At 30.4% G+C, this 14,780-nt stretch overlaps 1 protein-coding gene across 1 annotated transcript in view; it reads left to right on the top strand.

The window, feature by feature from the left end:
- Positions 1–14,780, top strand: part of elgi (E3 ubiquitin-protein ligase NRDP1 elgi) — a 38,041-nt gene that overhangs the window by 13,268 nt on the left and 9,993 nt on the right. Inside the window, exons 3-4 of the mRNA XM_075373516.1 lie at positions 9,634–9,790; positions 12,740–12,871. Coding sequence (XP_075229631.1) covers positions 9,634–9,790; positions 12,740–12,871 — 289 coding nt within the window. The remainder of the gene's footprint in view (positions 1–9,633; positions 9,791–12,739; positions 12,872–14,780) is intronic.

Below are 14,780 nucleotides of genomic sequence, written 5' to 3'. Positions count from 1 at the left end.
TTCACTCGCAGTTCTAAGAACAGAATGGTAAATAGTGTATTAACCGTGTAAATCAAGATTACATTAATGATCTTATTCACCAGGACAGTCTCAATTAAATTTGGGAAATTGCTAAAATTTGTAACGCAGGTGTCGTCAGGTGCAGACCATTCTGTTATCCATTATAAGCTGGGTTACCGCAAATCATGTTCAAGGTGGATCCCAAGAGCCACTCAAAATCACATTTGTACAGAATTTAAACAGCTGTTTTTAACAGAAGATAATCCTCTTTAGATCACATAATAACTTGTAATTAAACTTTTATTAATCATTTTGAACCGTAATAAGTGGCAGAGTATGAAATGGAAACATTTGAGCTTGTCCGTCAAAAAAAACTTCTTATACACATAAACTGGTAAATGATGTTTTGGGAATATTGTAATTATTTCAAAGCATACAGTCAACTATTTAGTACTATTATGACATAATAGAAAATAAAAATAAAGCCACTAATAAGGAGAAAAACAAACTGATTCTCTGTCAAAAGGGGTAATTCTACTAAATAATAATATCACCCCCCCCCACACACACACACACACTGCTCAAAGATACAGGAAGCTATTTTCACCACAAACATTTTACAATTACCTTGAATATTGCGCCATCAGATTTTTTTTTTTGTTCCTCTTAAGAAGTTTTCCTTGACTAAGTTCAGTAACAATAAGGAGATCAAGAGTGCAGTTAAACAATAGCTCTGATAAGGTGAGCAATTCTGAACCACTGGAGTAAGAAAGTTCACAGAAAGATGAGACAAGTGCTTAAATGTAACCAAGAATTAAGTTGAAAAGTAGCATTAGTTTCATTGTCATTGAGTAAATAATTTTTTTTTAGTTATTTGCCCCTGTAATTATGAACTATTCTTGTAGTATAGAATTAATTGTAATATTTATATATGGTTCCCACAGGGAGGAAACGTCAAGAAATATCATTAGTCTAGAAAAGAGAAGTCAAGAAATGTTAGAAAAAAATCAGAAATAATTGCAAAAAATTTCAGAGATTTTTTACATTTAAGCATTTTTGTTACCGAATTAAGATTATGTTATTATTAAAGTATTTATTAAGTAATGACAAAATATATTTGATATACTTTCCCAGCATCGTGAAGTGGCGACCCCATCGCCGCCCAGCACATTGCAACTATATGCATCAAGCAGCGATTAACATGGCCTGTTCATACTTACTTTCCCTAATTATTCTTTTATATTAAATGAGGAATATTCTAAGTTGCAGTTAGTTGTTTCACTAGTGAAATTTTAATAAAATGTTACCATTGAATAATATAAAGGTTGTTAATTGTTTTCGTGGAATTTCTCTCAAACCACCGTGAATTTTTTTTTGTATTTTAGGTAATTAATTGCCTTTAAATGGCAACTAAAAAGACTGTGTTTAATGATCAGTGATTAGATATAAACTTACACCCAGAATTCAGTCTGTTGAGAAGAAGTAGAGATGTGCATAATGCTTTTTATGATGTGTGTAAAAAACATTTTGGACAGTGCAGTGTGGGCCAAAAGACAAGAGTGACTTTGCACAGTAAAAGGAAACCAGCAAAATGAAATAATTAAGATAGGAATTCTCAGCCTTCACTGAAAACATATCTCCTAGTGGTACTTCAACTCGGCAAACTAAAACTTTTTTCAACAGTTGTGAGAATGATGGTTGTGATACATCTGTGTTCTTTGCCTGTATCTTCTGGTCAAAGTAATTGCATTTCAGCAGCAAATGATACATTTGAATCCTCGACTTTATTTACACAATTGCTTCTTTTTGTTATAAAGATGATGTTTCTGAGTTGGAGATTATGTGGGTTCTCAATTTTGTACAAAATAAGTTATCTTTGTTCATGTAAAGATATGAGTACAACTTTTAAAATTGTTTTCTGATATTTGCGTAGCGTCAAAATTCAGCTTGTAGCTACTAAATTCTCTTATGTCATTAATCGTGGCCTTGCATCTTACTTGCTGGCATTCTGCAATTACATTAAAATAATGAAGACAAAATATTTTTCAGGTAAATGTTAAGTTTGTTTTCTGTGCATAATAAGGTGGTCTGTTCTAGTTTTCTCATCTGTATTGCGTAGTCACAGTGATGTTAGTTTTCCTATAAGTTGTGATCATCCGTTTATTTTTTGTTAAATTGAAATCTGTGTTTGTTAGCATTTTTATGCAAACCAAGTTATTAAATATTGTTTTTTTGTTTACTTTGCAAAATAATGTAGGCTAGTTTTTGTGAAAAATTTTTAGCAATCTTAGTTGGAAGCCAATTATTTAAAAAAATTGCATTAGTTAGTTTTTATTTCTTATCTGTGTTACTTTTAATTACCATGATGTTCATTTTTGTGCAAAAAACTTATTAAATATTCTGTTGTTTTCGTGTTCTTTGCAAAGTAATTTACTGAAACAATGTATAAAAAATAGCGTAATTTTAAATGTATATTGTAAAAAAAAATCATTAAAAGATAAACTTTAATAATATTACAAAGTAATCAAATAGTGAAGCTTTTATTTCATTTACTTAATTAAATTATTAATTAATGAGCTGTGTCTCAACATACTGCACACCAAAAATCCTCTTATATTTATATACGAGTGATGACGAAATGTTGTCAAATTCGAAACCACAAAAAGTCGTGTATTCATTTGTCATTTTTTTATATTAAATGGCTATCAGATTTGTCATCTGCAACCCCAAAAACTCTGCATAGCCGTTTTGCAGATTTTGCCATTTTTTACACACACCCCCTTAATTTACTTACCTCCGTACAGGAGGATGTTTGCAAAAGTAGTGGTGGAATGTTGTATTGCCACCCGACTTTAGTAACTGCAAAATTTCATCAATCGGCAATGTCAGGAAGAATGTTAAATTAAGAATGCAAGGTTTGAGGACAAACATGAAAAAAAACATTGCAAGTTAAAGAAAAGCAAGTAAAAATGAATGTAATTATAAATAATAAAAAAGGTATGAGTTGGGCAGCTATGGGGATAGTGGAGGCTGCAAAAAAAAATTTATATATTTTGCAGAGTAAACAATAACAGTGTAACATATGAAAGTCAGGAAATTTTTACTAGATTGATCAGGAAAAGTGAATCTTAAAATTCGGTGGGAACCGTGTTATAGTATAGATTTTTTTCAAATAGTATCAAAACACCACAAATTTGATGCATACTTACTTATCTTTAATCTTTCAACCTTTTTTTCTCATTGATCTTGATAAATTAAAAATTTCTGAAATTTTCTTTGGTTAGATAAAAAAAATTAACTTTCATTTAAGATATGCCTTGGCAGTCAAGTGTTAACTTTTAGTTTTAATCTTGTTATCATATTTTTCATCTTACTTTTAATATCATTTTTTTTACTATTTTTGATATCCAAGAAGGGGATTTTTTTTTGTTATAGGTTTGTACCAGGAGATTATAACGTGTAAGCATTTTTCAACCCCCCCAAAAAAAAAAACTGTTAACTTTTAGAATAGATTGGGAATCTCTTTTTGCCCCTAACCAGTTACAATAGATATTTATTATCTTTTCGATATATTAAATTTTACAGAAAAATCTGATTTCTGTAGCTTTTAATAATTATAAGAAGGGTATTTTGATTTTTTTTTTTAAATAACTGCATAGAGGAAAAGATTGTTACAGTTGTATTTATGTAAAAAATTGGTACTTCTGTGTACCATTATTTACTAATTAAATAATTTACTTTGTTATATATTTAATTTTAATTATATGAGGTTAGATGGCATTAGGTTATGTTAGTTAAAATGATTCTGAGGCTGAACTTTAAACAATATCAATGTAACCTAACATTCACTTCACTTGCTAACCTCATCTAATTAACATTAAATATACAAATTATATACAACTTATTAATAATAAAAGGGATATTTAAACTAAACACAATAATTAACATACAAAATACCAACTGAAAACAGCAAAAAACAAGTGCCTCACACATTAATGCAGAAGTACCAAAAAAATTTACCTCTAATTTATTATATATTTTGTTTTAAAATGGAATGGTTCTGTAACTTTAGAAATTTTTCAGGATTTTTTAATTTTATAGAATTATTTCTTTTATATTCAAAGATCACCATGATGGAGGGATAATATTAAACAAAATCACTACTAATATTCTCAATAACTAATTGACATAAATTACTTTTATAGATTACTTTATATAAATTAAATAAGTAAATAATTAATTTGCATAAAATCATTTCTGAGATAGTATATTTAAATTTACTAACTTTTAATAGAATTTCCAGTTTCAAGAAATTGCTGCTGCTATATACTTCTTGACACGTTGATGAAGTGGTGGAGGTGAAGTTAGCATTGTTACGCCATCACTGTAATAAGTGGCCTCCCCTTTACTCATGACATCATCTACCTATCTCAGCAGCTATGCGTATGGTACTTCAGTCTTTCATACTTTACACCACCTTTAAGCTTTGAGATTCTTCTACTGCCAAATAGCACCATGCCTTAATTTTTGCCATCTTATTCTTAATATCCTTAGTCTTCATATTGGTTTTCAATTATTTTATTTTGTACCGCATTGTATCCTTAAAGCTTATTCACAAAAAGTGTAGTAACTATTTCAATGTCTAGGAAACAGTGCTTACAAAATTTCCAGTTGTAAGATTTTTTTTTTACCTTCCCACAATCCGTTGCAATCATCAATTCCCTTTTAGTACTTCATTTAAACTTTCATTTTATTACTCGGTTATTTGTTCGCAAGCAAACTTTGTTGAAATTCAGAACGAAGTAAACAAGTTGAACAGCTAGTAGTTTAAATTAAGTATTTCTACTTTCCCAGTTATTGCTTTATTGCTACAAAATGTGTAAGTATTACTGATTGTCAAAAGTTTTTATTTTTTATCGAGGGTTTTTGCTAATGTTGATCTTTCAAGACCCCCTTAGTCCACACCCAAACACAAAAAAAGGTTATAGAAATTTCCAGAAGATATTTGTAATGTATCTTACAAATATATGTCCAAAATTTTTTATATTTGGGGAACTGATGACATTAAATTTTGGGTAAAATTAAGAAAGGGAGAGAGGTATTTTTTGTTATTTCGAATTTTTTATTAAGCGGTTGCAGAAAATTGACTTTTAGTACAATGAAAGTAATTATTAAGTTATTTAAAATTCGTAGGTTTAAGTCAATTGGATTTAGAGGTGGGTATATCTAATGTTATTTCCAAGTAGTTTTTGCCTTATATCTCAAAAACCTGTTAGCAAAAAAGTTGAAATTACCCTATATCGGATGTTCCAGGACGTATTCCCCAAACTTCAGGTACTGATTCAGGACACCAAAATGAACAAATAAGTTCATATTGACATAAGTTCTATTTTGCTTTGTTTTCATTCTGGACACCATTTTGTATTTTCAACAAAAAAATTATTTCTCAGGATGGGGTAAACCTACTTTAATTAAATTTTACAATCTATTGTCATATTCTACAAATTAAAAAATTTTGAAAATGTCACCTACAAAAATTTCGGAATGGCAGCCATCTTCATTTTTTAATCTTCAATATTTTTGTAATTATTTGTTTGATCAAATATTTACTTACTAAAAAATTTATTAAGCATTTTATTTTGTACAAAATGACTTCATTTGTAAAAATCAAGTTATTGCAGGCAGTTAACCCGGCAGTATGCTTGCGCACCATAACGCAAGCTGATAATTTTTGCCTGTTCTTATTTCTTATTTCCTCCACTAAATGTAATAATAACAATTGACAACAGTAATGGAAATAGTAATAATAATAAAATAATTACAACAAATAAAATAGTGCTGTTGAAATTAACATTATTGCAAAATAATGATTATGATCATTGAGGATGACTAAAACATATGATCTTAACAAAATAAACAATTTTTCTGATTGCTATTGATGTGATTCATTGTGTTGTTATAATTGTGAGTTGAGTGCAATTAAAACTATAATTTACAGCATATTATTGTTAGTATGTGTAAAGTACGAGGGTAAGTTAATTATTATCCGCAATTTAGTTATGTTTTTGTTTATGTTAGTAGTACTGTCGTGTTGCGTAGATGATGCATGCATGATTTAATTGTTGTTATGTCTGTGCAGGTTTGATGCTGCTAGGTTAGTTCCATTATCGCTGCCCTGCCATTTACCATGGTTGCTCCGCTTTCTGTTTGCACCAAAGAAGAGCAATGTTCAGTGATCCGTGTTTTTTGTGATCAGAAGATGTATCAGGGGCCGAAATTCATCGAAGACTTTCGGTACAGTATGGGAACAGTGTGTTGCCGCAACGGAGTGTCTACGAATGGATTGAAAACTTCAAAAATGGTCACACAAGTGTTATGCACAATGAAGGAGCCAGACGACCGTTTACCATCACAAATGAGGAAAACATTGAGCGTGCACGTGACATGGTTTTCTTAGATCGATGAGTAACTATTGATGAAGTGGCACATCGTCTGCAAATTAGTCACGGTTCTGCCCACAAAATTATCCACAACAGACTTGGGTTTCATAAAGTCTGTGCAAGATAGGTTCCAAAGCAACTCGCACAGTTGCATAAACAAACGCGCTTGAACATCTGCCAATAGCATTTGGCTCGCTATGGTAATGAACGGGATATCTTCTTAGACAGAATCATCACTGGTGATAAAACGTGGATCCATTATTACAAGAGTAAACCGCAGAGTATGGAACGGAAACATCCAAATTCACCCTGCAAAAAAAAGTTAAAGACCCAACCATTCGCAGGAAAACTGGTGCTTATACGGTGTTTTGGGACTCACAAGACTCAGTACTGGAACATTATCCAGCAAGGAGGGTGCCAGATAAAAACACTTTTCAAAATACGTTCAGGATATTAAGGGAAACAGGTTTTGTTCCAAAAGTACTCACCATCCAATACAAATTTTTATAATGGACAAGATGTAGTTAATGCTATTGCAAAAACTCCCAAAAATAGTGTTAGAACATAGACAGAAGTAGGTATTTCTCAAACTCAAGTGTGGAGAATACTACATCATCACGGTTTGTATTCTTACTGCTTGCAAAAAGTTGTAACATTTAAAGCCCTGAAGATTTTTTTATCCATTTATAATTTTGTTATTGATTACTTATCAACGTGGACATAATATTCAATAGTATCATTTTCATGGAAAACTTTTTAGAATGTAGTGATTTTTTATGTATGTAGTAGTTTCTATTTTGGCATAAGTAAATGTACGGGCAGGAATATTAGGTGAAAAATTGATTGGACCCAAGTATTTGGAATATAGATTATTAACAGGTGAGTCTTACAAACACCTTTTAAAGGAAAAATACACACTTATTATTGAAGTTTCATTGTTAACCATATTTAATATTTGGTACCAGCATGATAGGGCTGGACCTCATGCAATGATCATGGTGTACGACTGTCTACATGAAATGTTTCCAGGGCATTGGATTGGAATATGAGGACCCGTAAACTGGCTTACCTGATCACCAGACCACACTCCACTAGACTCTTTTTGTTTGGGGATGTCGGAAAGAGAGAACATATTGGTTTGGGAAACCAGAAACGCAGGAAGAGTTGATGGAAAGAATTGATGTAGTTTCTGACAGTCTGAAGTAGGAATTGGAACATATTGTTTGGCCGGTTCTATGAAAAAATGGCTTTTGGCATGCATCGAGATAAATGATTATCTCATATTTGGAGAATGTAATTTAGCCTAATAATTGTTACTGAACTTCTTAAACTGCAAACATGATGTAATAAATAAAACTGTAATAAATTAACATAAATTATTTCAAATAAAAATGTAAATTAACAGAATCCTATTTTATCACTCACTTTTTGTTATTGTTATTATTATTATTATTATTACAGCACTATTATTGTTTATTATTAATAATTTTTATTACATTTAGTGGAGGAAATAAAAACAGGCAAAAAATTATCAGCCTGCATTATGATGCGCAGCATGCCAGGTTAATTGCCTATTGCAACTTGATTGTTTGTCAACTGATCTTTACAAATAAGGTGTCATTTTAAAAAAAAAAAAAATGCTTAATAAATTTTTTAATAAGTAAAATTTGATCAAACAAATAATTACAAAGATATTGAAGATTAATAAATGAAGATGGCCGCCATTTTAAAATTTTTGAAGGTGATGTTTTCAAAATGTTTTATTTTATACACTAAGACACTAGACTTAGATTTGCCAAATTTAATTAAAGTAAGTTTACCCATTCCTGAGAAATAATTTTTTAATTGAAAAACACAAAATGGCATTCAGAAGGAAAACAAAGCAAAATACGACTTAATGTCAATATGAACTTATCATTTTGGTGTCCTGAATAAGTACCTGAAGTTCAGGGAATACGACCCAGAATCCGCATATATATCCTGCTGATTTCTTACTGCATTTTAAGTCTCAAAAACTAGGAAACTAAACCTGTTGCTAAATTGTAATTTTTTTAAAACTTTAATAAACATTAGAATTAGCTTTAATTATTTTCAATATTGAAAATCTAACTGCATCTAATATTGAGGTAGATGACATGAGAAATTAAAAAAAAAAAGAGTTCCATGTACCCAACCTCTTGACAAACAGTTTTTTTGGATATTTTATCATTTTTTTCAAGTTGTGGCTGTCATTAGAAATTTTATAGCTGTAGAACAAGATGGTTAAATAGAATGAAAATTTTTGTTCTGAAAATTGGTATATTTGATATAAAGATATGTCAGAGACAAAGCTAGGAAAGTTATCCAACCTTTTTTATTATGTCGTCTAATCTTATGTGTTTTGTTTGTAACTTTACAAGTTAGTAATATTATTTGCATGTTACCATTATGTGTATTTTGTAACTCTGTGTTTTTTTTCCATGTTTTATACATTTTTTTTATAATTGTATCTACATAGCCATTAATGTGTGCTAAGTATTTCATTGAATATTTATGTCATGTTTAGTAATTATATATATGTTATAGATGATACTCAATTATGAGGAGGGGTTTCTGGATGTTTGTTTCTATTTTGGATGTAGTGAGGTCTAAGAAAAATGTTTTATCTTCTGTGAATTTTTCTGAAGTGAAATGCAGTTCTTGTTTTTCAAAGTTTATAAGTTTGGGGTGGGAAAATAATTTATTGGGATGTCATTGTCTTTCATTGCCATTGTGTATTGTTATTAATGTAGGGGTGGTGGTATCAGTGTAATTTTCTGTTAGCATCCTTTTTATTCCATAATGTAATTGCATTTTGAGACTGTTTTAAGAATATTTCAACTAGAGTAACAGAAATGTGTGAAACTATTGGTAGGTTGGATTGATATAGTGCCTGTTATATAATAGTAAGTTTTACTCAGTTATTGTTAATGTTAGGGTTATTATTCTAAACATGTGTTCTAGTGATTTATTGTTTTTTGTAAAATTTTGATGATTCTTTCAATAATATATCAGTCATGAGTTTCATGATTTTTTTTTATGTGTGTAGTAGTGAAATTCAATATAGTTATATTTAATAAGTTGTCTAGAAATAGATAAATTTTCCTAAATTAATTGGTTAATATTAAATTGTGTATTTTTATGTTGTTTTTTTTTGTGTTTACTTTTTTCTTAGGCTTTGCATTACATGTGATAACGCATCTTATGGTTGTAATGCAAATATAAAACTTGATTCATTGGCAGCACATTTGGCAGAGTGTGAACACAATCCAAAAAGACCAATACCTTGTGATCAAGGTTGCGGGTTAATTATACCTATGGATGAATTGAAGGTATGCATAAAATGTTTATTTTGATTTTGCTTTGGAAATATGTTAATGATGTTTTTTGAAAGAAAGTTGAATGGTGATGTTTTTTTTTGCGATGTTAACAGATGGGGTAGTTACTAATCTTTATCTGAGGAAGCATTGTTCTCATAAAAGAGAGCTATATCATTTGTTAATTTACAGCCCTAGTTTTGCTTTTGGTGGTGTTATCTGTAAAGCATCTAATTTACAGGTGGACCTAGTCAGAATTGCCTTCTCCAAATTGATATTCTTTATGCAGCCAATCTGTATTATGATAAGAGAGAAGGCATCATTTGTAGGACTGATTATCACCTGTACTACAACAAGTTTAGCATGCTGATACGCAGCACTATATTGTCCTTGTTGAAGAAAGCATTAGGAAAAGTCTTTAATTCCTCAGTTATCCCTGAAGTCTGTCATTGAATTCTGTTTTTGGGAGACTCAAGTCTTGATTGTAGTTATTTATAACCATTTATATACAATAGAAGTGTTTTTGTCATTGCAGCGTGAAATGCTGTGATGAATACAAGATGTGATTGGAGAGTTTTAAGTCTGGGCTTGTAATTTCAAAATGGCAGTACTTACAGTCTGTTGTGATGCATCTCCTTCAAAGCTGACCCTTCTGACTGAACATACAAACTTCAACTGTGTTTTCACTTTTGGAAGCATTCTTGGAAATTTTCTTTCTTAAGTGTTAAGTACCTCTCCGTATTTGCCTGGATGCCTTCAGTTGAATCATATCGTTCCCTTTCAGCGAAAATTTGAATTAAGGTAACAAGTTCAAGTTGGTAAGGACTAAATCAGGTAGAAAGGTTGTGGAAGTACAGTAATTTGGAATTTGGCAAAAACTACATGATCGTGAACACATGATGAGCTGATGCATTATCTTGGGGAGGACCCAATTCTTGTCTCGCCAGAATGCAGGCCTTTTTTTCCTGCATATTTTTGCGAAAACACTGAAGGGCACTTTTATAATATTCCTGATTGACTGCCTGCCTCGTAAGGGCAAATTCTTGATACATGGTACACATAGAATTGAAGAAAACCACCGACCAACATTGTCTTCACATTTGACCAACATGTCGTACTTTTTTTTGGTGTTTATGAACTTGGACCCTTCCACTGCAATAATTGTGCATTTGTTTCTGAGTCATACCCATAAACCCATGATTCTGTCGCTTGTAATTGCTCTATTTTATAAATCTGTTAGATTCAATCCGATTAATCAGTTCTTGGGATACTTCAAGTGTGTGTTTCTGCTGGTCTGGCAACAATTTTGAAATTAATTTTGCTGACACTTTGACACATATTTGTCTTTATTTAAAATTGACTGAATCACATAGAAACTTAAATTTAGTTCGTCAGCTATCTCCCTAATTGAAAGTCTACATTCAGAGCATACCAAATTGTGAATTTTCACTAACTTTTTGTTGGTTTTTGAAGTGAAAGCCAGTCAGACTGGGCTCAACTTTAACTGATTTGTAGCCATCTTTGAATCTGTGGAACTAGATAAAAACATTTGACTGGCTCACACATTCATCCCCGATAACTGTTTTTAAAAGTTTATAAGTCTATCAAGCTGATTTTCTGGTTTTCAAACAAAATTTGACACAAATTTGTTCCATTTTTCATCCATTTTGCAAATCCATTAAGAATTGAAAACTTGACTTCACTGGTAAGGCTGTCATTCTCTATTGAATAGATCACAGTGATCTTTTCAGGATGTTTCAAGGACAAAATAAGCTTCCCTTTCCACACCCGTGGGCAAACCTAACCCACTAGTGGTGGGGCACCTGCCTTAAAACTTTTTAATCAAACCTCGTAGTTGTAGTTAGAATGCTAGCTACTAGATCAACTTAAATTCCATCTTAATTTGATTCCCAGCAAGGGTCTGGAATATTTTCACCTGTCATATCTTTGATATTAGTATATGTGTCTAGCACGTCTCACAGATTGTAAAAAATAAAATAAAAGAGTAAATGTGTGGTTTGAAACTCTGTATGTATTTCAGTGGGCTTGGGATGCTGAAAAGCAATAACAAGAAAACAACAGAAACCAATGCCCTCTCGTAGTATATGACAAAGTGTAGGCAGACTGTTTGTGTAAACATGACCTGAGAACCATTTGGTTATGCTTTCTAACATAATATATAGTAGATTTTAATCCTCATGTGATTTTCTGTTAGTTTTGTTCTGTCTATGCTTTTACTTAGGTTTTGAATTTGAATTTCAAATTCTTTTTATTAAAGTACATCGCGTAGAAGATAATTTATTTGATGTTTATTCATTTCTTTCTTTTTTTATATAAATGCTTTTGTAGTATACTATTTCAGATAATTAATAACATGTTGTAAAGTGTTGGGTGACATTTTTTCATCCTTCTCTATTCAGAAGGTCCTGTTATAAATTTATAACAGCAAGCAATGAATTTGCTTGCTGTTTAATACTGTAAAGTATCTAGATCTAGTAGTATATATTACTAGCTAATTAGTATTTTCAGTTACATTTTTCACAATTATTTTTTAATCTCTTCTCTTTAATTATACATAGCTTTTCTAACATTATTGTTTTAAGAATTTATAATTATTTATCTGTAAGTGTGCTTTATTTAAATAACACAGTTGAAATGAATGGCATTCCTTTTGTATGTTGTAATGAATGAAAGTGTTTATTTAATGTATTCTGTTAAAACATATCTGTTTAATTTGCGCAGTAATTTTTTTTCCAAAACTATAACTGTTTAACATATTATCATATGTGCTGCAGTATTTCAATGTTGCTTGTGTTGTTAAATTGTTTCTTTCCTTTTGAGTGCAAGATTTAATATTTTAGTTTATTAATTTATTTAAAATATAATGTAATAAAATCTAATAATAGATTATGATTTTTTTTAATTTTAAAAATGTACGCTGAAAAAAGTAAAAATAATTTCCAGGACCATAATTGTGTTAGAGAGATGAGGTCTTTAATTCATTCACAGCAGCAGAAAATGACCGATTACCAGCAGGAACTTGCTGACCAACGTTTTCAAATTAATGAACTTAAACGAGAATTGCGTTTAGTTAAGGTATGTTGTATTCATATTTTCTTTATTTTTTACCCATAAATTAATCTATCAATAGGATTAGTAGTTAACATAATCTCTGACTATTCTATTATACTGTTAGTTCAACTTCAAATTCAATTATTAGTTGTAGTTAATTTGAATGGGTTTTTTTACATCTATGTTACCTATAAATGTAATTTGTAGGATTCGATGATTGGTGCCATTTAAAGGATTTGAGACTGAACAAGACCAAGTAGTGAACTTTCAACAGGATTACAGCATGTTGAGATGTGTTTTATGATCTGTATGGAAAAGAATTATGCTTTTTTAGTTGAAAGTGTTTTTAACTCAAAAATTGTTTGTATAGGATATAAGTTTTTATTACTAAATTAAAGCAATATTGTTTAGTAATTTTTGTTTTTTTCTTTTCTTAAAAAGTAGTCTGTAAGAAATAATGCTTCAAAGATAAGCGTTTTCTATAGTCACATATGATATACTGTAATATTATTGCATATTTACATGTATATTTCTTATTTTGTCTTGACTCATATTAAGAGACAATTGTGTAATTTACTCTTAAAACTGATGGGTCATCTAAACTATAATTTAATTATATATACAGTATATCATCACCTTGTGTTATGCCTGTTGGCAGGTCCCTTATGCCACCACTGCCTCCCTCCATTTCTATCTCAAGTCTTCTCTTTTGTCCCTTTGTAGATTCCAAACTTCATCTCATCTAATAACTTTAGCCTTCTTCCTCGCTTCCTTTCTCCTACTACTGCCCTTCCGATGCAGTTGTCAAGATACCACTTCCTCTAACCACTTGTTAAACAGTTAACTTTTCTTTTGTGTACTTCCAACATCTTTCTTTAATCCGGTACATTTTATCCTCATACCTCACTTTATCCGTTCATCTTACTTTCTCCATCTTTTCCGTATCCACATTTCAAAAGCCTCAATCGAGTATATTCTAAGTTCTTCCATAACTCAAAGTCCAGATTTTTACTGTATAGTAATTTTCTCTTCTTACTGAAGGCTTTCTTTGCCATCACTATCCTTCCTTTTATTTCCATTGTATTCTTCCAGTTTCAGTCACCATTGTCCCCATTACAATATTGGTAATTTTTCACATTTTCTCTTCTTCCTTCATGTATATATATATATATATATATATATATATATATATATATATATATATATATATACATGAAGGAAGAAGCCATCCTTTATATAAGCATGAAGGAAGGAGCCATCTAGTAGGATGTATATATACATATACATATATATGTATATATATATATATATATGTATATTAAACAAAAACATAAGTTAACTAAATGCAAAAATTTACTATTAATATAAATGCAGATTGTAATAGAAACTCTTTAAGTTACAAATGAACAGAATGCAAATTGCATGACTGTGGAGGTTTGCTGTTAAACATGCTTTTGCTAGGCTTTGATATCTGTGTGTGATCAATTTTAAATGCCAACATTTTTTTTTTAATAAGTAAACAGTTGACACATATACACTTTTTTGAAAGATACACTAACCAATGAGTGAATTTCAGAGTGGTGAGGTTCATGTCAAAATAACCAGTGTTCTTACTTTAATATCAAGTTCATTATTAAAGAATTGACTCTTCCTGCTCCTTCTGGTTAAATTGATTACCAAAATTACATCCATGGTAGCTTAAATTTAAAGAGAACTTGACTATTGTATATATTTGTATACAAGGCTCCTAATAAAATTAAAACATTTATTATTAAAGGCTGTAGGATTACCAAAAAGTGAAAATAAAATGGTAATCATTGAAAAATTATTTTATTCATTGGTTATACTTTCAGTTTTATCTGAATTTCTTTTTTTTTTTAAAAACATTTTTTGGAAGGTCAGGAGTTAGTCATACTAGTTAATTTTTAACTGC

The sequence above is a fragment of the Lycorma delicatula genome, chromosome 8 (genome assembly GCF_047948215.1).
Source record: "Lycorma delicatula isolate Av1 chromosome 8, ASM4794821v1, whole genome shotgun sequence".
Taxonomy (NCBI): Eukaryota; Metazoa; Arthropoda; class Insecta; order Hemiptera; family Fulgoridae; genus Lycorma; species Lycorma delicatula.
The sequence above is the reverse complement of the archived record's forward strand: the minus strand, read 5'-3'. Positions and strand labels throughout refer to the sequence as shown.